The sequence below is a fragment of the Epinephelus fuscoguttatus genome, linkage group LG4 (genome assembly GCF_011397635.1).
Source record: "Epinephelus fuscoguttatus linkage group LG4, E.fuscoguttatus.final_Chr_v1".
Lineage (NCBI taxonomy): Eukaryota > Metazoa > Chordata > Actinopteri > Perciformes > Serranidae > Epinephelus > Epinephelus fuscoguttatus.
Genome location: NC_064755.1, coordinates 28,489,270 through 28,516,069, shown reverse-complemented (window position 1 = coordinate 28,516,069; position 26,800 = coordinate 28,489,270). Strand labels below are relative to the sequence as shown.

Here is a 26,800-nt window from a genome sequence, read left to right as displayed (position 1 = left end):
AAGCGGAAGTGACATCATCAACGAGCCTCGGTCACTGCTGAATCAAAACAATGGCCGACTGGGAAGCTAGCATTTCACCTCCTGTGATCTTTTTAAATGTTTAACACTTAACTTTCGCTGAGTCACATTAATTGACTCTTTCTGGGATGGATAGATGATTTAATACGTGTATTTTGAAAGAGGAAAAAACAGCTGCCAACTCCCGCTTTTCGCTGCCAAGATGAGCGATGTTGTGGAGAAGACCCTGACAGCTCTGCCGAGCCTCCTGTCTTTAGACTCTCAGCCTGGCTCAACCAAACTGTCCTCCACCTCCAAACTGGGAAACCTCATCAGAGGGATCACAGAGCTGACGTCCAAACATGTGAGTGTGTCCTTAAACTCTGGAGCTGAGGTGAAATGAGATGAGTCAGGTGTTGGTGAAATGCTCCAACGTTAGCATGCTAAGCTAACACAAGAAAGGTGTGTTTATGTGTTTAAGGCACTTATAATAGTATGCCACGTATTCCGTGCAGTGCAGTGCTGTGTTTTAGACCGATTTACATAAACTTTGTCGTTCCTGCTATGTTATTATCACGTGTTAACACAGGTGAAATCAAATATCGGACTATTTCAAAAACACATCCCTGCTGGTGCGTTCATGTGCTTGTGATAAACTCAGATATTCAAGGTGTTGAGAGTCAGTTGCGAAAATGCTTGGCATCCACAAACCGTTTTGCAGAGAAGTTAATCCTGGAAGGCAAACATGGCCACTGTGGAGTAATGTTGCTGCTGCTCTTCAAGTCCTGGATGCTGTTATATCCCACAGACACGTGAACACTCCATTTAGGAATTGTTTACAGCAGGTTTACAGCTAAGATCACTGTCATGCATTGCCTATTAAAAGCAAGTCGCTGCAGTCTACAACTTGGTTTTCATTGTGTGCTGACACGGTATACTTTAGGTAATGGTCAAAAGTACAATATAAACTAGTTTTGTATATTCAAAACAGTTTAATATATTTAACAATACAACATATCTAAGTGTATTTATTGTTTTTTTTCTGAAGGGTCCATGCAGAGTGCAGGAACCCATTGATATCGTATTGGCATTTCTGGAGCCTCGTGTTGTTCATATGTTGCCTTGTAGCTCAATGACACAAGTTCCTGTCTTCTTTTGGGACCCAGTACCTAGTGGTTACAGGGGCTCAGGTCTTGTCAGCGGCAAAACAAACTCACTGGCTCAAATTCAGCTTCTGCCCAGTGGCTATTTTATGTTTGATCTGATTATGCCATGTGCCATCTGTGCGACGTGTAACATACAAGGATCTTGTGTATTGCAAGGTGGTTTGTGTTTAATAAAAATAAAAAAATAAAAAATGCAAAACCCAGTTATCAAATATAAACCAATATACAACACATGATCAAGCTTTTTCAAGGAAAGAATGATACAGCTCCAACATTGTTCTCACAGTCCACCAACCGTTCATCAAGATGGAGACAGACTTTGAAAGTCTTACCTAACCCATGTGAGAAAACAGAAACTGAAAACTAGAACATTAAATTATATCAACAAACAAGCTCAACTGATTGTTTTTCCAGAAACAGATAACGGTTATTTTAAAACCACATCATGAAATATAATACTTGCAAGATGTTTTTTTCAAGGTGCAAATATTATTGGATTAAAAATCATAAACAGTACATTAAGATGTCCACAGTCTTTTGAGGAATGCTATGGTGCAGGCGCTGTTTAATATTTGCATTAACGGTAGAAGGGTTTGACACCTCTTAAATTATAAGGGGCAGCTTATTTTTAATTTCTTAGCATCAGCACAGTGGCCAGAATCCTTACTTATTACCGTCTTAAATCTGCAAAGGTTTAAATTTGCTTCAGTGACTCTCCTATTATGACTATAATCTTCTCTCACATTCTTTAGATAGTTGCTAAAATAACTACCTGTAAGATTCTGATATGTAGATCATGGGCTGAAGTATGGTCTATTAGTCTAACATGACCACTGAAAGCAAACAGAGCATGGCAGTGCCAGCGTCAGCAGGCACAATCTCAGTATTTGATTTGAACATCCTGTGTGTTTTCCCCTTTTTTCAGGAGGAGGAAAAACTTATTCAACGTGAACTAGCATCTATCAAAGAACAGGTGTCCTCCCCCAACACCTCCATGGTACGATTCTCATGATTTTCCATTGTTGTTTTGTAAAAGAAAGCAGATTATTTGAATCGGTCCAGTGATGCCTGAAATTACTGATGTGTTTCCTTCTTCCTTGTATCATAATCTGATTCAGAGGCAGATGAAGGAGCTCATGGTGAGAGCAATCTACTGTGAAATGCTTGGTTATGAGGCTTCGTTCAGCTATATTCATGCCATCAAACTGGCTCAACAAGGCGCTGCTCTGGAGAAAAGAGTTGGTATGTTTTAACCCAGTGGCTTTACAATACTCACTTTGTCTCATGATCAATTCAAGATGCATGATTAGTAGCTTTGTGAGCTTTTATAGTAGTTTTTTTTTTTTATTTGGGCAAAAAATAAGTCTGTTTCTGATTTGCAGGTTATCTCGCTGTGTCTTTGTTTCTGAATGAAAGTCATGAGCTGCTGCTTCTCCTTGTGAACACTGTATTAAAGGTGGGTGTTGGCATTTTTACAGTCTTTGTCATCATCATCTGGTGTCTGCATATGTTAATGTATTTTGTGTTTTCAGGATCTTCAGAGCACAAACCTTATTGAAGTGTGCATGGCTCTAACTGTCGTCAGCCAGATGTTTCCCAAAGATATGATTCCTGCAATCCTTCCTCTGGTTGAGGAGAAACTGAATCACCCAAAGTAAGAAATGCTCTTTGGCTCTCAAGCCTAATTAGTCACCAATATGCGTTAAGTAAACTGGAGCATTAAAAATCAGCTTGAATATCATGATTTATATGGTTTTCATATTTGCAGAGAAATCATTAGACGGAAAGCGGTCCTGGCGCTGTATAAATTCTACCTAATAGCACCGAATCAAGTTCAACACATCCACAACAAGTTTCGCAAAGCTCTGTGTGACAAAGACCCGGGTGTCATGACAGCTTCTCTACACATCTACTTACAGCTGATCCAGGTAATTTATTTTTCTGGAGGGTTGTGACGGGGTTTTGGCAGGATGGAAAAGTTTTGATTTTAGTTCATGTCTGGATAAGTATGGTGAGAAAGAGAGAAAGAGAGAAATATTTGTGTTTTTATACTATTGCCCCTGCTCTGTTTTCTAAAATATAAAATTTTAAATTTCTGAAAATGAATTGATCATACAAGCAGAGTGTTTTTCATGGCCTTTGGAGCAGGCAGCCAGCACAGCCAAATTGTTTACCACTGTTTGAAAGAGTGTGGGACAGAGTTAGCAAGCAAGCAAGGAGTATGTTGTGTGACTGAACAGACTCCTACACAGAGCTGCCTCTATTCCAATTTGTCACAGCTTGCAAAGCAGCTCTGCCCTAAGTGACTCACAACTGAACCAAATTTGCTACCAAATTAGTTTGAAAGAAAATGGGGCAATATTTTTGAAATGCATATATACTAGTGTTGCACGGTATACCGGTACTAAAATAGTACCGCGGTACTAGAGTATTCCAAACGGTACTATACTGCATTTGGAAAATACCGGTACTTTGAAATTGATTCAATTTATTCATTTAGTTAATTTATTTTACTCATTTATGCACACAAACACCTTTCTTGTTCCTATTGGAGCACAGATTGCACAAGTGGTGTGTATGACAACACCTGTATCAACATCTGCAGCTGGCGCACGTGAAAAAAGACAAGAGAAAGTCTGCCTCGCAAAGGGAGACAACACGAGACAATACCAACTTGGTGGAACATTTGAGTTACCAAACCGTGACATCCATACCGAGGTACTTACTGAACCATGATTTTTTGGTACCGTTACACCCCTACTATTTATTGTTCTAAAGGTTTGTATCCAAAAGGACTTTTCCTTAGGAAAAGTACCGAAAAGTATCGAAATTCATATTGGTATCGGTACCGAAACAAAGATTTTGGTATCGTGACAACACTAATATATACATAATATCGCAATAACCATATATTAAGCTTGTCTGAACATTTATCAGATGTGCAGTGATGTAGTTTTCAGAAAAGTAAACAGATTGTCTTTTCTGCATTAAGCAACCTTTAAAAATCCGTCCAATATTATTTCTATGGAAAATGTTGCTTCCAACTCAGACACTTCCCCAAAAGTAGGCATTCCCTATCAACCTCTGATCTAGAAATAGTCATTTATGCCCTAGTATCACCCAGGCTGGACTCCTCTAACCCCCTCTACTCCGACATTTCTCAGACTGGTTATCTTTAGCTTTATTATCTTTATTATCTTTGGTTTACAACTAGTTCAAAATGATGCTACCAAGACTGCATCACCCTTATCCTTGTGTCCTTACATTGGCTCCTTGTTCATTTCAGTATACATTTCAAAATTCTTTGAATTGAAGATACATTTATTCATGGTATATATCTCAGAGCTTCTCACCCCTTACGGCACCACTAGACCTCTCAGATCCACCCAGTGTGCCATGTTGGCTGTGCCATATTCTGTAGCAGCTCCTCGGCTCTGGAACAGCCTGCCAGAGGCCATTAGACAGGCTGAGTCTGTTGATGCCGTTAAGATGCACTATTAGACCCATTTTATTTTCCCTTGCTTTTTGTACTCAGACGTCAAATATGGTCTGAAAAATCTACCAAGAAGTCTGGAAATTTGATTATAGAAAAGTATGCAATTTGAAAATTGTGTAGGAACCCTGTTCTGGTTTGATCTTCTGTGGTGTAATCCAGTCTTGTCACATATTCTTCTATTGTTACAGGAGAACGCAGAAAGTTATAAGGACCTGACGGCAAGTTTTGTCACCATACTGAAGCAGGTGGTGGGAGGAAAACTGCCCATGGATTTTAACTATCATAGTGTCCCTGCTCCATGGCTGCAGATTCAGCTTCTCAGAATATTGTCCTTACTTGGGAAAAATGACCAGAGGTAATTATTTCTGTCCCTGGTTGAACTGGATGTTTATGCCATGCGGGGATTGTTCTTTGTTCTCAAATCCAAGAACATCTTGTCAGTGTGTTCTTTGTTTGACAGCACCAGTGAGATCATGTATGAAGTCCTTGACGAGTCTTTACGAAGAGCAGAGATGAATCATAACATCACCTATGGTATGTCAACTTTAAAGTACAGGGTTTTTTGCAGATTTGGTGATTTGAAATCATTCAAGTATTTTCTACAACCACTTGTTGAAATCTGTCTTTATTTCCAGCAATATTATACGAGTGTGTAAAATGTATTTACACAATTCATCCCAAATCTGACCTTCTGGAAAAAGCTGTAAAGTGCATGGGCAACTTTGTTCTGTCGCCGAAGATCAATCTCAAATATCTCGGTAAGAATCAATTAAAGTGGTAATTTTCCTTAACCATCAATATTTAGGATATTCACTGTAGTAAACTGATTCATTTATTGTTACCATAGGCTTGAAGGCCCTCACCTATGTGGTCCAGCAGGATCCTAAACTGGCCCTGCAGCATCAGATGACCATCATAGAGTGTCTTGATCACCCCGACCTCATCATCAAGCGTGAAGTGAGGCAGATACTGGTGTGGTGTGGATTTTGGTGTCATGCAACTGTGGGTTTACCACTTTTTTTCTCTGCTTTCTTCTAGACACTGGAATTACTTTTTCGGATTACCAATGGCCAGAATGTCACAGTTATCGTTGAGAAGATGCTGGAGTTTCTGCGCATTAATAAAGACGACTACACTACCATCGACCTGGTGGGGAAGGTGGCAGAACTGGCAGAAAAATATCCTTCTCTGAGCACGAGACAAATTGATGTTAATTTACTCCTGGTGGCCCTCTGCATGTGGAAAACCAAATTGATCCTAGAGGAATTAAAATCATAGTCAAGGCCCCGCCTGCTACATCTCACATAAAATTCAGAATGTTTTTCAGCCAAGATCTTGTTTTATCTTCTGTTGATTAATTATTGCCCTAAATGGTGACTCTACTGGGTTGTTTTAAAGCCCGATGAGCTGCAGCCTCAGTTTCTTAATGCAAAAGGTTAGGTTTAAATTTAATTAGTGTGTGGTTGAAAAACAGAAATCATATCCTTTAATAATATCTTGTCATATTATTTATTCCTTGTTTGTTCCTGTTTACTGTGTTGGCTGTTTTCCTATGAGCCATTATACATATGCACCAGACAATGAATGGTTCATTGAGACCATGAACACAGTGTTTTCAGTGGGTGGAGACATGATGCAGCCTGACATCCCGAATAGTTTCCTTAAACTGCTGTCTGAGGGTGAGAACACGGCGCACACTCAACCTATTCTTTACTTCTTCTGTGTTGTGATGTTTCAGTTCAGTAATTTGGTGCTGATTATATTTTTGCTGATGCCGATTTCTCTATAATGTCTCAGGGTTTGACAGTGTGGAGGAGGACAGGAAGTTGAGACTGTTTGCTGTTGATTCATATGTTTCTCTGCTGCAAGGAGAGCCTGGCAAACTGCCACAGCGCTTCCTCCAAGTCATCAGCTGGGTGAGTGCTGTTTGCACAATGAGCAGTTTGTGTGATTCTTATGTAATAATAATGAGAACGTGAAGCAGAGGAAGGAAGAGGAATACAATGTGCGGTTTAAAGCATACTTTACAAATTACTTTATGATTTATAGACATTAATACAAAATGTGGGAGGGTTGGCCAAGATCATTATGTCAACTGGATATATATGTCTGGTACCCTGGTAGCGTAAAAATCCTAGATGGAGACACAAGTGCATTTTTACAGGAGTTAAGTAACAGTAGATAAAACAAAAAAGGAGTTGCAAGCATGAAATTATATTTTCTAAATCTTTTACAGATAAAAACATTTAAAGGGTAACTTTGGTATTTTTCAACCTGGACTTTCCATGTTTTTGTTTCTAAGTGACTAATTGGAGCAAAAATTTATTTTTGAAATAGGTCCAAAGGAGAGCACTTCAGCTGGCAGCCACAAAACTACAATGTAACCACTTGGGACGTTTGTGCACTGTCAGTGTACGTCCACTACAAGTGTTTTGTTTTGCCACTGACAGGCTCAGATTCTTTGTAGTGGCTAACAACATTATGGAAAGGATCCCTACAGAGACATATATTTTTATGAAGTAGAAAGTTCCTTTTTGTTTAACCAGAAACAGCCCAAAATCGCCATTAGCAAACCCACCACACTCCATTTAAATAAACAGTAATTTTAGTGTATGTAGAGTCACACATCTGACTCACATCTAATTGGCTGAATTAAGGGTTTATTTGAACCAAACCTGAGAGGCTACAGTTGTTGAAAGTTTGTGCTTTTAAGATGAAAAACCTACTGTCTGTTTGAATGGAGTCTGGTGACTTTGGCAAAACCGATTTTAGGGCTGTTTCTGGTTAAACAAAAAGGATCTTACACTGAAATGAAAAAGTCGACCTCTGTAGGGATCCTTCCCATAGTGTTATCAGACATCTAGAAAATAATATTTTGAGCCTGTCGGTTGCAAAACAAGTACTTTAAGCAATTTAGGTGCTGAGGCGCTCTTGCTCAATACAGGACCAATTTCAAAATTTGACCAGTGAGATGTTTATTGATTTTCGGAGGAAGCCCTGCCTTCCTGCTCCTTGTGTGATCAAAGGGGAGCCGGTGGCAGCAGTACAGCAGTATAAGTGTTTGGGCACTGTCTTAGATGACAAGTTGATTTTGACGTGAACACTGACAGCATCTGTAGGAAGGCAAAGTTTTAATGTAGATAGGACAATCATGAAATTGTTCTATTCTGCTTTAGTGAGTCCATTCTTTGTTTTGATATTGTCTGTTGGTTTAGTAAGCTGAGCCTTACAAACAAGACCTGACCTTAAAAGTGTTGCTCCCATTAGTCACATAGACACAAAAACATGGGACAACAGGGTCCAGGTTGAAAAATACCTAAGTTTAGTCAAAGGAAAGTTTTCCTCTTTACCTCAAAATGTAACTTACTACATACTATGCAACATGCTATGACTACGCTGAATTTTTGCCCCCTCTCTGCCACGCACAGGTCCTCGGTGAATACTCCTATTTGAGGGAGGAGCTTGAAGCGGCTACAGTCCTGAGGCTGCTGGCCAAACTGTTGGACATGAAGAACACCACCAGTGAAACCAAGAGCTGGGTCCTCATGGCAATGACCAAGCTCTGCGAGGGCGGGGCAGGTATTTCTGTGGCCCAGGATGTGTCTGAAACATACAGCAGCTCCTTGGACACAGTGCTGAGACAGAGGGCTCAGGAGCTGCAGCACCTCAGCCAGCACCCTGAACTACGAGCTAGGGTGCTACCTCGAAACGCTGGCCTGGAACCCCTGGAGGTAACCTACAAGTTCAAGTCCCTAAACATCATCTATACAACAATTGCATGGAAGCAGTTATTGGTAGTGAAAATCTCAGATCTTAGGCTCCCTCTGACAATGCTCAATAAATATGTATATGTGTCGAATCACAATCTGAACCTGTCAGTGGCAAAAACAATTTTAGTAGACTTAAATTGATGGTGCACAATTGCCCATAGGTATTACATTGCTTTTTGTCACTGTGGCTGCAGCACTCCTCTCAATACTGGAGCAATTTCAAAAAATCTTGTCTCCATCAAGAATATGTAGAAAAGTCTGCATACTTAGACACAAAAACATGTGAAAACAGGGTCCAGGTTCAGAAACACCTAAGTTTCCCTTTAAGTGTACGGTGTATTGTCATTGTGATGTTGTTTACAGTCAGTACTCACAGAAGCCTGGCGTACTGAAAAATGGAAACCTTTAATTTGACCTTGAATGTCCGCTGCTGTTGAAACTTGTCAGAACGTAGTGTGGGAAAAACATCTCAAAATGATTAAACACTTGGAACCACAGCGGATGACGTTACTTTGTAGTTCCTCCTCTCTGGCAGAGAGTGCTTATTATCCGTTCGCTGGGAAATAAAACCTGCATTCACTTGCCCTCTGTGACACACAGTCGATTAGATTAATGACTCTATTTATCGAAATAATGGGGATCATCGTTTCAGTTGTAACCATAGTAGCTGTTTGAGCATGTCTGTAGTGGTCTGATGGGTTTGGTTCACCACAGAGCTCCATTCAGTATCGGATGGAAACAGAAAACAACAATAACATTCTAATTATAAGAATTAGCACACACATTGATCCCAATGATCTTCCCATCCACGTTAAAGAAGTTTAAACTTGCAGTTGGCATTGGTGTTTGTTTCCAGGTGGATTCTTCTCTGTCATTTCTGGATGGATTTGTATCGGAGGCGTTGGCTGCTGGCGCTGCTCCATACAAGCCTCCCCACCAACGGCAGGAGGAACTAGCCCAGGCAAAAGGTAACAGATTGAGGATAAGGTTGTGACAGATTTGGCATGTGCCTTGTTTTGGTGTGTTCTGACTGTGTTGTCTGCCTCAGCATTGAGCCTGGAGCCATACGGCCTGTCCCTGCCCATCAGCATGTCTTCCTGCAGCATCGCAGACAGACAGTCTCCTACACTGTTGTCCATAAGCTCTGGTCTGTCAGGCGACAGCACTGACCTCTCACACAAAGGAGGGTATGTAGACACTCACACACACACACACACACACACACACACACACACACACACACACACTCATACACTTGTGTTGTCTGAATTAGAATAGCTTAAAAACAAATGCCCAGTTGCTTTACAGCTGATTTTCGTTTCAGTTCTACGACTTTGAAGCTGGATGGTGTGAAGAGGGTGTGGGGGAGGGAGGGCTACCTGTCGCAGAGAGAACCTGTGGAGGAGTCTGCCCATGTTGAGGTTCCCAGTCCTGTCCGGTCACCCAGCCAGCAGGGAGAGGCTGAGCTGGAACAGGAGAAACAGCAGCTGGCCTCTTCGCTGTTTGTCGGCCTGGGCTCCCAAAGCTCTGTGTGCCTGGTGAGCTTTTTAATTCCTTCTTAACTGTTAGAGGTGGTGGTGCACAGTCTGAAGTAAAGAAGGTGCATTGAATTTCTCTGATATTTTAATTACAATATGAGATTTAATGTAGAATTAAGCGCCTTCTTCTGGCAGCTGGAAGTGATATACTCTGAAGCAGCTGTTGACATGTGACAAATATGAATCTGGTGAGTTGAATGCTCTGTGCTCACACTACAGAATTTATCTTCTCAGGCAGAACCCAAGGTGATGTCATCAACTTGATTGTTGTGCCAGATTAACAGTCCAGATTTAGAACATATAAAAGTCATTTTTACATGAGACAAAAAAGCAACAAATTCTCACAATTGAGAATCCGGAACCACATTTGGCATTTTGGTTTGAAGATCTCAAAGATTTTGGTTTTGTCCTCTTTGGCGACACCTATGGCGAAAAGCAGTAATTGCAGATGTGTATTTAGATCTCACTTCCCAGAGATCCAAACAGTATTGCCTGTGTGACATCAGTCAAATTACTTGCAGCACTAGCAGAGACTGGAAAAAAGTTTGCTGCTTCACACTCAAGTGAGTTGAAGCGTGAGTCTGTTGCGTTAGCTCCGCCTACATTCTTGGGCAGATCAACCACTGCTGGGTGGTGGAAAAGGCGTCACTAAATGTGCACCACTAGTGATTTTTCTGGGACTATAGCCATAGACATCCAGTTCATAATACTGAAAAGGCAAAGGCTTTCATCAGTGGGCTATAGGCTCAGTCACCATTTTGTTGCCTTATTTGGCGATAGAGACTCAGCAGACATTTGTTTAAAGAGAGATTATATGAGTATAACTTTGTTGATCAACTCTCGTTGTTCCAGCTCTAAACAGCTTTTACTGTCTCTGTCAAGTCTGTTAAGTCTCAGCCATACTAATGTGATATTGCATTGCATTGCCATTTCCTTTGTTTGTTTTGGAAATTCTGTGATTCAGTGATTAAAATTAAAGATCCATCGGTGCATGACTACAGATGCATCTGTTACAGCTAAAACTTTTCCTTTCAACAGATGGGAAAATCTGACCCGACGCCGCAGCGATTCAGAAGAAAAGCCAAAAGTCCGAGCTCGTCCTCCAGTACCAGCGAGCATCTATCAAACTCCGTCACTACCCCGAGCGCAGTGGATAACTTGCTGTGTAACAGCCTCCTGGACTCCAACATCACCTCAGAGCCAACCATTTCCTCGCCCAAAGAGACATCCCAACTCCCTCAGGGCCTCGCTGTTGCAAATGGCACATGTGATGCTGAGTTAGCTGACAGTGACACAAAGAAAAGCAGCCCCTCTCCCATTAGGGATAACGGTGTTGATCCGGCTCCATCAGAAGACATACCTGAAGACTTGTGTCTCAGTTCTCATCTTCCTGCTGAACTCTCGGGACTGTCGCACTCAGAAATCACTCCTGTGTGCTCCAACCAAAGCCTGGCTGTCTCAGCTTGTCATGTGCAGAAAGACGATTCTTTAGAGCTAGTTGTTTTTATTCACAACTCCTCTGACTCTGACATTCAGCAGATACTTCTAGAGCTTGACTCAGATGAAGTCGAGGTATAGTAATTATTGAGCAGAGAAATATTAAAGGGAAAAGTTGCCACCTCTTATGTCCACAGCTAATCAGTGTTGATGGTAACTGCAGTCAACTGGAGCAATAAATTATTCAGTGTGTGCTATATTGACTGAAGCAGCTGAGTTTTCCTGCTGGAGGCTCCATAGTCTGAACCATCATGAACCAAGACGGCAACACTCTTTATTATTTTTTCACATTGTCTCAGACACCGCATTACCACTTCACTCCTTCAGCTTTTTTACCTTTTACAATAAAAGCCCAACTTAAATTAGCATTTTGCGAAGCGGCAACTCAGCAAAATAGCATACAATAATGTTAGGTGACAACAGTACTCACTCAGTTGTCACCTGCCCTCTGATCCTGAAGAGGGTCTTTAGCACACCTTTGTCCAAGTGAGGAGTAGAACTTTCATGCATAGTAACGCAGAAACACATGCATGGGCTCTGTCAGCATCCAACAAAAACTGCCCACGCTGAAATTCATTGTAGCAAAAAAATATATTTTTGTTTCCATCAAAGGGCAATTTGAGTAAAGGCACCACTAGTCAGAGTTTGCTTTCAGCACCTCCAGCTCTGGAGGGTCCCTGCTGGTCATATCCTCTTTCACAGCTCATGCAGCTGGCTTGAATATATACGGCTGAATATCTGAGTCAGCCAACATTCAGCAGAACTTTAAAAAAAACTTGTGGGCAACAGCACTCACAAAAAACAAAAAAGTCAAAATGTATAATTTACTAGGGCAACACACGGTCAAACAAACAAACATTTCGGCCTAAGCCTTCTTCAGTGTATCAAAAACAGTTTTAGCTTTTTTTTTAAGTTTTGTTTTTGATACACTTTTTTGTCTTGCGCTGTTGCCCACAAGTTTTTTTGGAATCATTCTGCAACTTGCACCCATTGTTTTTTAAAAAATATGGGAGTTGTGCGTCCTCCTTTCTTCAGATTCAGCAGAACTTTAAAATGTATCCTTGTCCATAACAAGGATGTTCTACTTTTAGTGGCATCTAGAGCACGTCCCCTGGTTACACAGAGGCAAAATCCAGCCTGTAGTTCTTCCTGCACCCGACTACATCACATGCAGGAAAAAGGCTGCAAACTCTCAGTCAGTATAGCATGCACTGAGGAATTGTCTACATTTACCATCAACACTGATTGGACATCCACATAAAAGCTGGTGAATTTTCCCCTTAAAGTTGTCTTATCCTCTGCTTATTAGTCTTTCATATTAAAGGTCATTTTCTTGTCCTGTTTGTTTCAGGTACCCTGTGAGTGTGACACTATAGTGCAGGAGGTGAGAAGCCACAGTGTAGCAGTGTGTCAGTATTCCCTGACTGTGAAGAGGCCTTCAGTCCACGTTGAAGTGGTCGGGGCGGTATCTTACCAGTTTCCTGTTGGGACACCTCAGTCATTGCAGTTCATGTACAAACTGCCTCTAACCAGCTTCATCAGGTGAAATATTTTCTACTTTTTCACAAGCATGGCCTTGAAGAGGTGATTACTGTAATTGAACATATTTCTTTCACAGAAAAAACTGAGATAGTGTTTTTGGCCCCAAAGAACAAAGATCAATAGTCAGTGCTCACCTTGACGCCATGACACTAAAACCTACAAATCAAGCCAGAAATCTTGGTGTAGTTCTGGACTCAGACCTAAATTTCAATAGTCACATTAAGACAATTACTAAATCAGCCTACTACCACCTTAAAAACATAGCAAGAATAAAAGAATTTCTGTCTAAACAAGATACAGAAAAACTTGTTCATGCTTTCATTTTCAGCAGGCTGGACTATTGTAACGGTGTCTTCACAGGCCTGAGTAAAAAATCAATCAAACAACTGCAGCTCATCCAGAACGCTGCTGCCAGAGTCCTCACCAACACCAGTGCTTAAGTCACTGCACTGGCTTCCTGTGTGTCAAAGGATAGACTTTAAAATCTTGTTACTTGTCTATAAAGCACTAAATGGTCTCGGGCCTAAATACATCTCTGATATACTTGGTGAAGCAGCCTTTAGTTTCTATGCTCCCCGCCTGTGGAACAAACTTCCAGAATATCTGAGGTCGGCTGAAACTGTCAACTCATTTAAATCAGGGCTTAAAACATTACTATTTACTGCAGCTCACCAGTGAACTAGATATGTAACTTATTGTTAGGATAATCTGTAGCTATTGTTTTTATATTTGTCTGCTGTTGCTTTTGCTTTATGTTTGCTTTTTAAATGCATTTTCTGCACTGTTTTTCTTGCTTTTAGCTTTTGTTTTTAATGATCTATTGTTCCTTTAATGTTTTATCTTAATGTATTTCTCTTGTAAAGCACATTGAATTGCCTTGTGTATGAATGGTGCTATATAAATAAAATTGCCTTGCCTTGCCTTGCCTTGCCTTTCAGACCTTTGACCGTGTCCACAGAGGAGTACGGGACGATGTGGCTGGACTTCTCTCATGATACAAAGCAGAAACTGACGGTGATAAGTGACAGCGAAGAGCCTCTCACAGGCACTCTGAATGTGCTGAAGAAGAAACTTCATCTTCATGTTGTGGAAATCATAGGTGAACAGACATTTAGTTTTTTTTCATTGTTTTCTTTTAAACAAAAAAAACAGCATCAAATGGGATACATCATATGGCCATATAACTCTGTAGAAATAGGTAAAAAGACTGAAAAAATTTACACAGTTGTATAGTTTGACACAAGACAGTGCTGACACAAATGATAAAAAGAAAATTAACAATACTAAAAGATATAAATAGATGAATCAAAAAACAAATTAATTAAATAATCATTGGCTGTTTCCAAAATCTAAAATGAACCGTCAAAATCACGTCATCAGTTTTGATGCTCTTCTGTTAGGACATCTCATAAATACACACGTGAAATGTGCAGTGGTGGAGGATTTGATCAGTAGGTTGATATTAACTACAATCTGTTATATTTTACGTTATTAGTGAGTAACCCTTTTGATGTTTCCCCACAGGTATGGAAGGTATTGTAGCCTGCCGCCTCCTCCAGGATCAGCCGTGTCTGATGCACTGTCGCCTGCATGCAGGAACACTGGCCGTGTGGCTGCGCTCTCCGGTCCCGGACCTGCCCGACTGCCTGATGTATCATTGTCAGAGAGCTTTACAGGAGCACTGAGCCTCCGATTGCAACTCCTCCACTGACGCCACTGAGCAACATGACCACCTGACCCTCTACCACTGTAGAGGACGAAGGTACACAGAGCAGTAGTGCAACACATCATCCTCATCTTCGTATTACAATGTTTACCTTTTGTTTATCTCTTCCACGAAAGCTACATTGTAGGATTTTTGTATGTCCACTAATCAGTTAAACTGATGGAATAATCCACGTCTGTTTGAAAGTCATGGCTGGTAAAAACCTCAGGGCCAAAAGATTGTGTTTGATGTTTTCAATATCAATAATGTCTTAAAATGATGACTTGAAAACTTAAGTGGTTAAAACATTGTTCATGAGTGAAATGAATGCTAAGTATGATATTCTTGGTATGAAAGGAAAATCATAAATTTCTGGTATTTTTTTGCGCCCCAGGGGTCCCATTTATAAACATTGTGTATGCACAAAACGAGGCTTGAAAGAAGGGTACGCCACTTCCTACGCAAAAGTTGTGATATATAAAAACAAACTTGGTGGGAGAAACTGACCCGTGCTTCCGAACATTTTGAAGATGGGAAATTGACGACACAGATGGTGAGGTGGAAGCCTGATGGTAGAAATTGTTGAATATTTTTTGGTGCATTTTGTCCGTACATACATTTGTAGTATGGATCCTACGCATTGTTCTATAAATGAGATCCCAGGTCTGCATGCTGAGTGTCAGCAGAGATCATGTCCTGCTTTCTAATTTGCGATATTTTTTAAAAATGAGCTACATTTTTTAAGTTAGAACGATCATAACAGCGAAGCCCATTTAGATTTTAATCAGACATAAAAGTAGTTTTGTTTATTTTCAGCAATACTCACTGAAGCAATACTGACTGAAATGAAAAGATTAACACTAATTCTTGCATCTGATTGGTTGATGTTGTTTATTAGGTGTTATGGGAGAAGCACAGGGAAGATAATGATTTTTTTAGTAATATGAAATTCATTGTTCATTATTTGTGGTAAGGAAACAAACCAAACAGAGCATTAAAGGAGAATTTAAAATAATCTAAAACAAATATTCCTGCTCGTCTTCACCGAAGTTTCAACACATGAAAAAATGTTTACATCGCTGCTTGTGTTTAGGATTACATCAGGATGACACTAACCTCTGACTGCAGCAGTTACACGTATTTCTTACTATACGATGAGAGTCTTTTGTCTTAAATTTAGCGCTCTGCGATGTCTTGTCAGCATTTCAGATTTCGCTCATGTTTTGCAGACGCTGCCTTCTGTGTGATGTGATTATCTATGCACTCATGTTTCTGTCAGTTTTGGGTGAGAGGTGGATTTTAGTGGTCTTTGATTATTATATTTTTGTATCAATGCAGTATTAAAAACATATTTATTGGATTTATATTCTTACAGAAAGTATTTTATATTGATTTGTCTGAAAGGAAAAAAAAATCATCGTGCTCTGTGAACTGTCTGATCGTGCTGCACCAGATTTGACTCATCTCGGCCTGTTTTATTTAATTCAACTTGAAGGGGAAGTTTATGTTTGTTTTTTTGTTGCCTGATTTGAAGCACAGCGAGAAACTAACAATGTGTCTAAAACTTCAACTCTAACCCAACGCCTTATGTTCTAATGCCAAGGTGGCGTGTTTGATTTGTGCCTGTGGTACAGAGAGAGTCATTGTTTCTTAGAGTGCCTGTCACTATGTTCTGCTAACTTATGAATAAATTCAAACACATGTAAATTAACTTGAGTCTGACTCAGTGATTCTTCATTTAATAAATGCTGTCATGTATCATAGGTCTGTAATAGCTTTGAAACAGTAAAGAAAATATTTTGTAATGTTTGCTCTTCTCGTGATATTTGCTGGAACACAATATTTCAGAGTTATTCAATGAGCATTGTTTACTTTGTGCATACACCAAATATAAAAAAACAGCATATAATTTGACTTGCAGCCTTCTTTGTAAAAAAGAAATAATCTTTGTCTCTTATCAACATTTTTTATACTTGTAACATGAGAAAACATCACAAGATAGAGAGGTCTAACACATATCAGTACCTCCATTCACCTTGCCATCATACTAATCCACAGACACACACACACCAAATATACAACAAATTAAAACAATTTAAACTTTGATTATGTCTAAAACAGTAACATCTTAATGATGAAGGAAACACATACTGTATGAAAATATATATATAACATGATAACGCTGTCTTCATCAACAGGATTTAACTGGAATTAAAATGTACGAAGCAAGTTGTGATGTGTCACCACATCATGACATGCTTGTAATTAGTTTAGTTTATTTGCACATACATGTATAGAAAATACAGGAAAGAGGGGTTAGAAACCAAAAACAGCTCATGAAGATATCTCCCCTATTAAATAACAACAATTATACATCAAAAGAAAAAGATAAAAGCAAAGATTCCATTTTTTTTATCATAGTAGTTATATCTGTGATAGTTTAATATAAAATTATATAATATCTATAGTTAAAAGGCATTGAGCTTATATGGGCCTCAATTAGTATTAAAATGTATTGAATGAATCTTTTTAAGTCTTAATGCTGAGACATGGAAAATTAATGTGCATGTTTTGTTTTTTTTTGTCATTGCATTGTTTAATCTCAACCTTGTTAGTAACATCTGCTTTGCACAAAAATAAGTTACTAAATGTCTCACACGTTAACGTCACACAGATCAGCACAGGGGAAACCGACTGTGTTTCTGCTCAGAGGCTGCACTAGCTGCAAGAGAGCTGTCACTGCACATTGGGAAGTGCAAATTCTACGAAAATCGGCTGTTTCACCAAGATTTTGCAGCACGATTGAAACTGTTACAAGCCAATTCATAAGGCTCTGAGACTTTTGTGTAAAAAGGTTTTCAAACACTTGATGGCGATCAAGACAGTGGAATCCCACCTGCAGAGTGAGACGCATGATAAAAAACTTGCCAACAAACACCACTTCTGTTCAACCCTCGTCTTCAACACGAGACAAAATAAGTTATGTTTTATGTTCAACTAAACGTGTGGGCTAAATTGTCCCTAAACTGTCCCGCCCAATGGGTGCCAAGGTGGTTCAGTGGTAAGAACTGCTGCCTCACAGCAAGAATGTACTGGGGTTCAAAGCTCTCTGGCTTCCTCCCACAGTCCAAAGACATGCACGTTAGCTTAATTAGTGACTCTAAATTGCTCGCGGGTGTTATCTGTTTCTATTGGGGATGAGCGAGCACACCATTATCTGTATCTGTTCAACCAATTTAATTATCTGTATCCATAAGTGTACTCAGAATGGGTGGAGTTTGAACTAGAAGTGGGTGTGGCTTACACTGTAAATGGGTGGGACGGAACCAGAAGTTGTTACTTTAAACCTGAAATTGATTAGAAGTTGCTATATTTATTATTTATTGGACTTACAGAACAATCTGAGGATTGAGCTTCAGATCAATTTTGATCACAAGACTAATAGATTAAACACAGCTACCCAAAGGAGCATTTTTCTTCATCACGTCCCTACCTCTAGGTAATTGACATCGGTTCTTGTTTTCTTCCTCCTTCAATTTTGGTTACTGTAAAATTGGTTTTAAACATCATCAAGTGGCATTAAACAATCTTAAATCTAATTTGCCTCAAGCTGTAGGAGCCCTGTATATCCATGTCCACACTGGTTTTCCATACTGGATCCCACAGTCCAGAAAACCACCTTTGCTCTGCTCTGTATCGTCTAAAACCTTCAGTCGTATTCACTAAAGGTCAGTAATGCCAAAGGAGACAACATTCTACTATACTAAAAGGAGCAGAGAGGCAGAGCTGAGTACTTCATGTATTTATCGCAAGTAGCATCATTATTGCAATATTTAAAAACATTATTGTGATATCACGTGTTTCTCTCACATCGTGCAGCCCTGATTTGTACAGACTTGGCCAGAGAATATTTTTTGTATCAGTTGCAAAAGTAGTTTCCACCCAGATGTAACCCCCTGTGTCTCAGTGATGATTCTGCTGACTGTGTTGAGGTTGTGTTGTCCGAGGGATGAAGCGCATGGCCAGGCTGCGCTCATCCTCTACAGGCTGCTGCGACAGGTTGTTAGTCTGCCTGATGCTGTCGAGGGTGCAGCCTTGGCGAGGACACACGGTGTAACGCGACAACACAGTGACCAGGATGGCCTTCATCATCACTAAGGCGATGTGTTTGCCCACGCAGGAGCGGGGCCCACAGCCAAAGGGCTGGAAGAAACGATTGGGCACCTGCCAACCAGAGGAGGTAAACACTGAGCTGTTGTTTTTGTTTCTGCAGCCATATAATGTTGCAGAACGTTCAGCTGACTTACCGTTTTGTCGAAGTTCATCAGGCTGAACTCTTTGGGTTTGGGGAAGAATTCAGTCTTGTGCATGAGACCAACGTTGAGAATGATGTTGGTTCCTTTTGTGATTTTAATGCCTTCGATGGTGTCGTCTTCCAGAGCTTTTCTCATTGTGAAATCAACCACAGGATGAAACCTCAAAGACTCATTGATGAAACTCTCCAGCACTTTCAACCTTTGATAATCAATGTTTTCACTGTCATCACCTGGGTGTGAAAATGCAGCATTCACACACTGTTGGAATAGTTAAATGTTTGGAGGGCATAAAGTGAAACTCAGATTAGCACCACACAAATGCACTCACTCAAGACAGTGTTCATCTCTTCCACTATCCTCAGCTCCACATCTGGGTTTTGTTTCAGCAGCATCAGCATGAAGAAGAGGCTGATGGAAAGAGTATCAGGTCCAGCAATCACCATCTCCAGCACGCACTGCCTGACGTTATCTGCCGAAAGCTCTCCGACGTTCTGTTGAAAAGAAAGATAAGGTATGCAGAATGCACCGTGTGACTCTGTTGGTATAGATTTAATCAAAAGAGCCAAACCTGAGCAAAGATAAGCTCCGTCGCAAAGTCAAAAGCTTCGTCCAGCTTCTCACAATGATTTATCATCTTTCGTTTACAATCCAGAAGGACCTCCATCGTGTCCTGCAGTTCCTGGCTGCACAAAGATTAAAGATAAACTTCGGTGTTTTTCATCCTAAATCTTATTTTCAGTGTTTTTTTGTCGAAGTGATGAATGGAGACAACAAAAGAGGGGCTGCAGCATGAAACTGGCTGCAGTGTAATCACTCAGGGTAAATATACACCGTCAGTGTACGTCCACCTAAAGTGCTTGTTTTTGCATCTGTCAGATTGTTATTATAAGTGTCTGACAACATTATGGAAAAGACCCTGCTGTGAAATAAATTGTTGTTCTCTACCTTTAGCTTAGTCTGACTCACTGGATGTAAACTATGGTTCTAACCCTGCCATTGGCTGACTATTTTGGCCATCATTCTCTGGGCCATTTTGCCTTTAATGGACAGGACAGGTAAGCGTGAAAGGGGGAGAGAGAGGGGATGACATGCAGCAAAGGGCCACAGGCTGGATTCAAACCCAGGCCGCTGTGGCAACAGCCTTGTACATGGGGTGCCTCCTCTACCACTAAGCCACCGATGCCCCAACACACTGCACTTTTTAAAGCGGACCAAACTGCCTTGACAATGTCATGCAGTTACAACAGCTGCTCGTTTGGGGGCGGTATTGCCCGAAATGACCACTGACTAGGAAGAAAAAAAGCATGAGGAAGAAGGAAACCCAGCTCATCGATTGGTCAGGACCGAAAACGGAAATCCATCCTTTTCAGCCGACTTGGTCACCACAATAACAATGGACGCACCTCCTCACTACTCCACGTCTGCCCACAAGACTTTTTCCAACTTTTTAATTTTTTACCTCTGCTTCTCCCGGTTTACGCTGTTGGCTTTGGGTTTTTTTCTACCCAAAATGTTCACTTCCTCTCTTTGGTTTGCCGGTTCGCTCATTTGGTCCACACCAGTGTTCGAATGAGCGTTCACACCACTGCAAACTAACCAAACTATCAGTGGAAGCAGACCAGGGTTCGTTTAAAGCGGACCAAATAGTGCCAGTGTGAATGCGTCCTAAGTTTCGTTGAAAGAGAAGTGTCATTGTGAAGTCTTGCAGACTTTTCCACATTGTTGATATTAGCTATAGCTTTCAGCTATGACATTAAAAATCTTTTAGATAACACTAAGCTATGCTCTCTGTACTTCTCTGTCCAGCTCTCACTACACTTCTCACTGCTGTTTTCCTGGAACAAGTACAAAAAGCACTTTTAGAAGATGTACCTTAACAGTGCATAATTGCCCTGAAGAATTATAATGCAGCTTGTTTCAGTGCTGCAGCTGCAGCTCTCTCATTCAATACTGGACCACTTAAAAAAAACTGTCCTTCGCATTAGTAACTTAGGGTGCAGGTTGAAAAATATCAAAGTTTACCTTTAAGTTGAATACATCACAAGCCATATGTGAAGTTACTGTGGTGTGTGAGGAGGATCTTACGCTGCTCTCTTGTGCTTGTTGTACAGCCATCCAACCTTGAAGAATATATCAGGCATTATTAGAACTGTTTGCCAGGTGTCAAAGTAGTTGTTGATTTTAAGCAGCAAGTCCTTTGCTGAGTTGTGAGGAACAAAAGACAGAGTCAGAGGCTGCAGTGAAAGAGCTCATAATAGTATTTACTGTCAGGAGATACATGGTTCAGTGTAGAATGTGCAGACAGTGAATGTGCAGCTGACCGTTGAGCGGCACCCTGAGGAAAAGCTTGTTTGAGACGTCCACCACGATGGCTCTCAGCAGAGAGAGAGCATCCACATGCTTGGAGGGGTCGGTCATCTCCTGCAGGCTGTCCAAGTGTTCAGCTGTTGAGCTCACACAGATTCCCACCGACTTCTGGAGGTTGGGGCCTGTCAGAGCTGTAACATGACCATGCAACAGTACAGTAATTCAAACACAGTGAAGCAGCATTACATTTTTTGCAAGACTTCAGTTTGCAGGGTTCGGAAAAGAGAGAAAGAGCTGTGGATTATGGCATCACGATACACAATTACTCACCTTTGGAAAAATATGTCCTCAGTTTTTTCCAGAGCTCAACATCACTGTTGAAAATGATACCGTTCCCTTCCATCCCAATACACGCCAGCCCTATTTTGCTCCCAAATCTGGCTGTGTAGTTGGCGCTCTTCAAAACATGATAAACTGCTGAAGTCCTGCAAGAGTTTCAAGGCTTTGACTTGCTACAGATTTATGGGATAAACTGTGAGTGTAAAGAGTTTTTATCTTAGAGGACTTGCCTGCTTATAATGAGTGTCTCCTCGCCATTAATCCAGACCCGCACAATGCTGCCATATTTGTTGTTATAGTAGTTGCACGCCGTTCCTATCCCAGTCCAGATGAATCTGCTGTAGGAGAGGACAGGACCGAGTCCTGCTAAGAAGGAAGGACCTGGGAGAAAGAAACAGGTAATGATTTAAGATCCCAGGCTGAAAACAAAGGTCTTTATGTGTGGAAATCGGTAAACCGTTGTGTTATCTCATCAATGATATGATGCAAAATCATATACTTTGGCTCTAATCATGATTGTGAAAACTTTCTGTCACAATTTAAAGTACAAAGCACTTTTACACAAGCTCTTTAACACACGTTTCTTTCCCATTACCTGTTACTTCTATCTGCTCACACCTGCAGTCACTCATCACGTGGATCAGTATATTCAAGTTATAAGAACAGAGGCTGAAGTCTCACCGGGTATCTGTGACCGGTTTGTTCGGCTCCACGCAGCGAGAAGCAGCAGCAGCAGCAGCAGTAAAAGCAGAAGGGCAGTGGCTTCAGACGCTGTGTCGACCACCACAGGTCCGATGCTGAGTGTCTCCGGCAGCTGCATCCTCCCCATGAAACCAGCCAGGCTCACACACCTGAGCACATTTACTGTGTCCTCTGTCTGAGTGCTCTTAAAGCTTCTGTCTGCTTTAAACAACAGACAAACCAATCATAGTCCATTTGTTACAGTTTTTCTCGATTGTTTACACACATTTTCTGAAAGCATGCCTCATACTCTCAGAACTCTACACACACAAATCAAAAAACACACACACAATGGGCAAAACCCCTCAATTCTCCTGCGAAATGAAACTTTACATTCAAAACAATGTTATTTCTTCTCAAAATGGTATTTTGTTTTCAAATGACACACACAAACCATCATATGAATAGACATTTATAAAAACCAGTTGAACACTGATGTGCTCAATGTAAAACACTATGATGAATGGAAAACACTTCTTCTCCATTCATCATAATGACTTAGGCCTTTTTTTGTTCATTGTTACACTTACTACAGACAGTACATACATAAGCGTGTTGTAAAATATTTTAGAATATTGTTTTTGTACTCAGAACACACAAATACACGGTAACAAATATATTTTATTTTTCCCCACAAAAACAATGTACACAGTGTACATCCCAACCAACACAAAGTTGCACATGCAGTGGTCTACATACAAAACAACAGAAGAATTTACTGTATACAGTTACAGTAAAAAAAAAACCAAAAAAACAAACTATGCCGCATCCTCTCTTCTGTTTCGGTCTGGCCACAGCACAAGCAATGTTTTCCCTGGCCAAGCAGCAGGGGAAATATCGCCTAGAAATCCAGCCATGAAAAGCATCAACTGCTATATCTCCACATGCATCTTGCATAGTTTGAAGAAGGGGTATACGTGTTTGTGGATTTCGGTCATACACTTTCCATCTCCAGGCAGAAAAAAAATCCTCAATAGGATTGAGGAATGGAGAACATGCAGGGAGATAAACAACTAAAAAGTGTGGGTGGGCAGCGAACTAGTTACGAACCAGAGTAGCCTGTTGGAAACTTACATTGTCCCAAATGACAACGTACCTGAGCTGCTCTGGGCCGTCTATCTGATCTGGTGGAATGAGTGTGTTGTGTAGGGTGTCCAGGAATGTGATCAGATGGGCAGTGTTGTAGGGGCCAAGGGTAGCAGAGATTACGGTCCTTGGCCTTCCTTGTCCTCCCCGTCCTCTTCCTCTTACTCTCACTCCTCTGGCTCTGGCTCTGCCTCTGCCTCTGTTTCCAATATTGGCATCCATTGCTCCAAAACAGATGAGCTCACCTGTTGCCCTTTTATGCTAAAGCTCTGATTGCTAATTGTAAAACTCTGTGACAGGTGTTTGCCCCTGTGATGAGTCAGTGTGCATAGTAGGGCAATTAACTTTAGAATTTTGAATGACAGTGAAAACAAGAGATTTTCTTCATGGAAAATGTGCCAAATGCAGAGAACTGTGTGTAGTGTTTTGGAAAAAAAAGTGTATTTTAGAACTGTGTAAAGCAGGAATTGTGCTTGTAGTTTAACAGAATTGGTTCAGGGGGTTGGTGCATAAGTTACATGTTGTGGTCATTGTGTCTCAAGTACCAGTATTTGTGTGTAAACAATTGAGAAAAACTGTAAAACACAACTGACAAACCTCAATCTGTCGACAGCGTTCGTATTCATCACTTGTATTTCTCTTGTCCTTGTAGATAACGCAGGTATGCATTAAAACCAAAATACACTCACACAGAGCTTTATGATGATCTATTTGTTTGCTGTTTATCTAATACGCTAGATCTAATCCTAAATTTTCTTTGGCACAACAGATCTCTCACCTAACCTAATTGTTTTCCCCTGCAGCCCAGCCACACCCTGTGTTCCTTGGTAAACCGGTCTAACAAGCAAACCATACAGCCAAAAGTGCTGTGATTGTAACCACAAGTTAAGCCTGGCAGGCATGTCCAAAGTCAGGCCCGAGGGCCAATTGTGGCCCGCAAACGGATTTTAAATGGCCCTAGGCTTGTCTTTTCAAAAAATATGCTACATGTGTCCTGCCACATGATATTGGTTCATCAAACAAGTTTATTTTGCATTTGTTCCACTCAGCTCACAATGACAGGACTATCGTATGGTTTGTAGACAGGCACCAAATATGAACTACACAGATGGAGCTAATGTGTTTTCATAAACAGATGGTAAACAAGTGAACAAACAGTTACCTAGCAGCAGACATGGCCACAGCAAAGAAACATAAAGTTGACATTCTAATATGACAACCATTGAAAAAAATTTGGACACCCCTGATTTAAAAGGACACTTCGCCCCCAAATCAAAACTATATATTTTTCCTCTTACCTGTAGTGCTATTCATTAATTCAAATTGTTTTGGTGTGAGTTGCCGAGTGTTGGAGATATTGGCTGCAAAGACGTCTGTCTTCTCTCCTGTATAATGGAACCCGATGGCATTCGGCTTGTGGTGCTCAAAGCACCAAAAAAACACATTAGTAAATATTCAACAGCAATGTGTCTTTATGGAAATCATGACCTGGTTACTCAAGATAATCCACAGACCTTGTTGTGAGCAGTTTCATGTAGGAACTATTTTCTTTCTACTGAACTACACCTGTCAACTATACCACTGCGCTGAAAAAGGTATGCGTCTCCTGCTGGTGAAGAGCGAGCTGTTGAGCTAGCTAACATTACAGCTCAGTGAGGAGGACGCCATTAATGTTTACATCTCACGCTGTCACAAGCACGAGCCTCTCATACTTTCAGCCTGCGTCTCCCTCTTTATTGTCATAGTTTTAGAGCCAGGTCATGACAATAAGTAGATGAACACTTCTACGTCATTTGGTAGAAAGAAAATAGTTCCTACATGAAACTGCTCACAACAAGGTCTGTGATTTATCTTGAGCAACCAGGGCATGATTTCTGGAAAGAGACATTGCTGTTGAGCTTTTCAAATGTATTTTTTGGCACTTTGAGCACCACAAGTTAGGTGTCGTCTAGTGTCATTTTATTGGAGAGAATGCAGATATCTCCAACAAAAATATGTATTATTTGGGGCATTGGTGGCTTGGTGGTAGAGCAGGCGCCCCATATACAAGGCTGTTGCTGCAGCGGCCCGGGTTCAAATCCAGCCTGTGACCCTTTGCTGCATGTCACTCCCTCTCTCTTTCCCCCTTTCACACTTGTCTCTCCTATCAATTAAAGGCTTAAAAATGCCCAAAAATATCTTAAAATATATATATATTATTTGATTTTGGGGTGAACTGCCCCTTTGAGGCTGGGTGACAGATTATTACCTTATTTTGTAATGTCATTACAGGTTGATCATACTCATGACGTCAGCGTCTTCTCCCCAGATATTAGTTGTAAAAGTAATTTCCCTGTTTTGACTATTTACATTATTATTAATATACAGTTTATTATACTGACTTGAAAAGCAGCATGATAAATTCACAATTAGAAACTGTGAACTTACAGATGAAATCAATTAAGTTAGTTTCAGTTGATTCAAGTATAAAATACATGAGCACTCTAATGTACATCTTGCTTGAAGTTTACTCCATGTGATATCTTTATTGACTTCCGCTATAAGATCTGAAACATATTTTCTTTCTCATCATGTATTGGTATACTGGTGATAGAGCATGACCAAATAGAAACAAGAAAGAGATTTAGAGTTTCATTAGACTTTCATAACTCAAATTTCACAGTCTCTTAATGCAGGAGTTAAAAGTCCACATCATTCATTTTCTAAATTAAGTAAAAAGTAAAAGAGTGTTAACATTTTTTCAACATAGTGTATGCTTAAATCTTTTTACATCTTACGTCTTTAACAGTGTCTTTTCATTATTTTACGTATTCTTTTAATTCTCCTTTATCAAACCGTCAAAGAGTAATACTTACCTCTTGTTCTCTCCGACTCCTGACAAGTTAGAGTGCAGTTTGAAGAGATGCAGTTCTCCCTTCGCTGGTTTTAGGGATGATCAACATTCTCCTACCAAATAAATCTCAGTGGTTCGAGGGCTTATAAATCCTCAGTTAAGCCCTCATTTTACAGGTTGCTTAGGAACGCCGCCACTTTGGGGTTACAAGTACCATTACATTGCAGAACAGTGAACAGGCCAGATAACAGCACACGTCTGAACCACAGAATGGCTTCACAAAGAAAAAAGAAAAGTTTTTTCATTCATAAAAACGAAAAACCTGCAGGTCTTTTATCTGTTGTACTCTGCATCCGTTTTTTTTTTGTTTTTTTTTTAGATGGATTTACTTCACATTTGTCTTTGTTCAAAAGAAAGAAACTCCACTGTCCAATTCATCGGGCCGAGGAGGCTTTTCATGGGGAAAT

At 40.5% G+C, this 26,800-nt stretch overlaps 2 protein-coding genes across 2 annotated transcripts; one reads left to right on the top strand and one right to left on the bottom strand.

Annotated features, from left to right (window-relative positions):
• Nucleotides 1-32: 32 nt before the first annotated feature.
• Nucleotides 33-16,422, top strand: ap4e1 (adaptor related protein complex 4 subunit epsilon 1). The gene is made up of 21 exons (XM_049573183.1): nt 33-361; nt 2,089-2,160; nt 2,282-2,405; nt 2,546-2,619; nt 2,696-2,817; nt 2,932-3,091; nt 4,848-5,014; nt 5,120-5,193; nt 5,295-5,417; nt 5,507-5,616; nt 5,698-5,841; nt 6,230-6,338; nt 6,457-6,575; nt 8,088-8,390; nt 9,286-9,397; nt 9,478-9,616; nt 9,754-9,967; nt 11,006-11,539; nt 12,816-13,006; nt 13,945-14,105; nt 14,531-16,422. The coding sequence occupies exons 1-21, from the start codon at nt 221-223 to the stop codon at nt 14,689-14,691; spliced, it is 3,354 nt and encodes a 1,117-aa protein (XP_049429140.1). The 5' UTR covers nt 33-220; the 3' UTR covers nt 14,692-16,422.
• Nucleotides 16,423-17,763: 1,341 nt separating this feature from the next.
• Nucleotides 17,764-26,438, bottom strand: LOC125886862 (aromatase-like). Its single transcript, XM_049573217.1, has 10 exons — nt 26,356-26,438; nt 22,355-22,576; nt 21,904-22,054; nt 21,665-21,819; nt 21,349-21,525; nt 21,113-21,227; nt 19,596-19,710; nt 19,356-19,518; nt 19,019-19,257; nt 17,764-18,935 (listed from the first exon to the last, which is right to left on the bottom strand). Exons 2-10 carry the CDS (start codon nt 22,500-22,502, stop codon nt 18,675-18,677), a joined length of 1,524 nt encoding a protein of 507 aa, XP_049429174.1. The 5' UTR covers nt 22,503-22,576; nt 26,356-26,438; the 3' UTR covers nt 17,764-18,674.
• Nucleotides 26,439-26,800: the final 362 nt, after the last annotated feature.

Bases quoted from the DNA above. Each gene is read 5' to 3' on its own strand.
- ap4e1 (XM_049573183.1), top strand. From the start codon at position 221: ATGAGCGATGTTGTGGAGAAGACCCTGACAGCTCTGCCGAGCCTCCTG. The intron at 5,194-5,294 runs GTATGTCAACTT...CTTTATTTCCAG, and splicing joins GAATCATAACATCACCTATG to CAATATTATACGAGTGTGTA. The intron at 6,576-8,087 runs GTGAGTGCTGTT...TGCCACGCACAG, and splicing joins TCCTCCAAGTCATCAGCTGG to GTCCTCGGTGAATACTCCTA.
- LOC125886862 (XM_049573217.1), bottom strand. From the start codon at position 22,502: ATGGGGAGGATGCAGCTGCCGGAGACACTCAGCATCGGACCTGTGGTG. The intron at 19,711-21,112 runs GTAAGATCCTCC...ATCTTTGTGCAG, and splicing joins AACAAGCACAAGAGAGCAGC to CCAGGAACTGCAGGACACGA. The intron at 18,936-19,018 runs GTAAGTCAGCTG...TCTGGTTGGCAG, and splicing joins TGATGAACTTCGACAAAACG to GTGCCCAATCGTTTCTTCCA.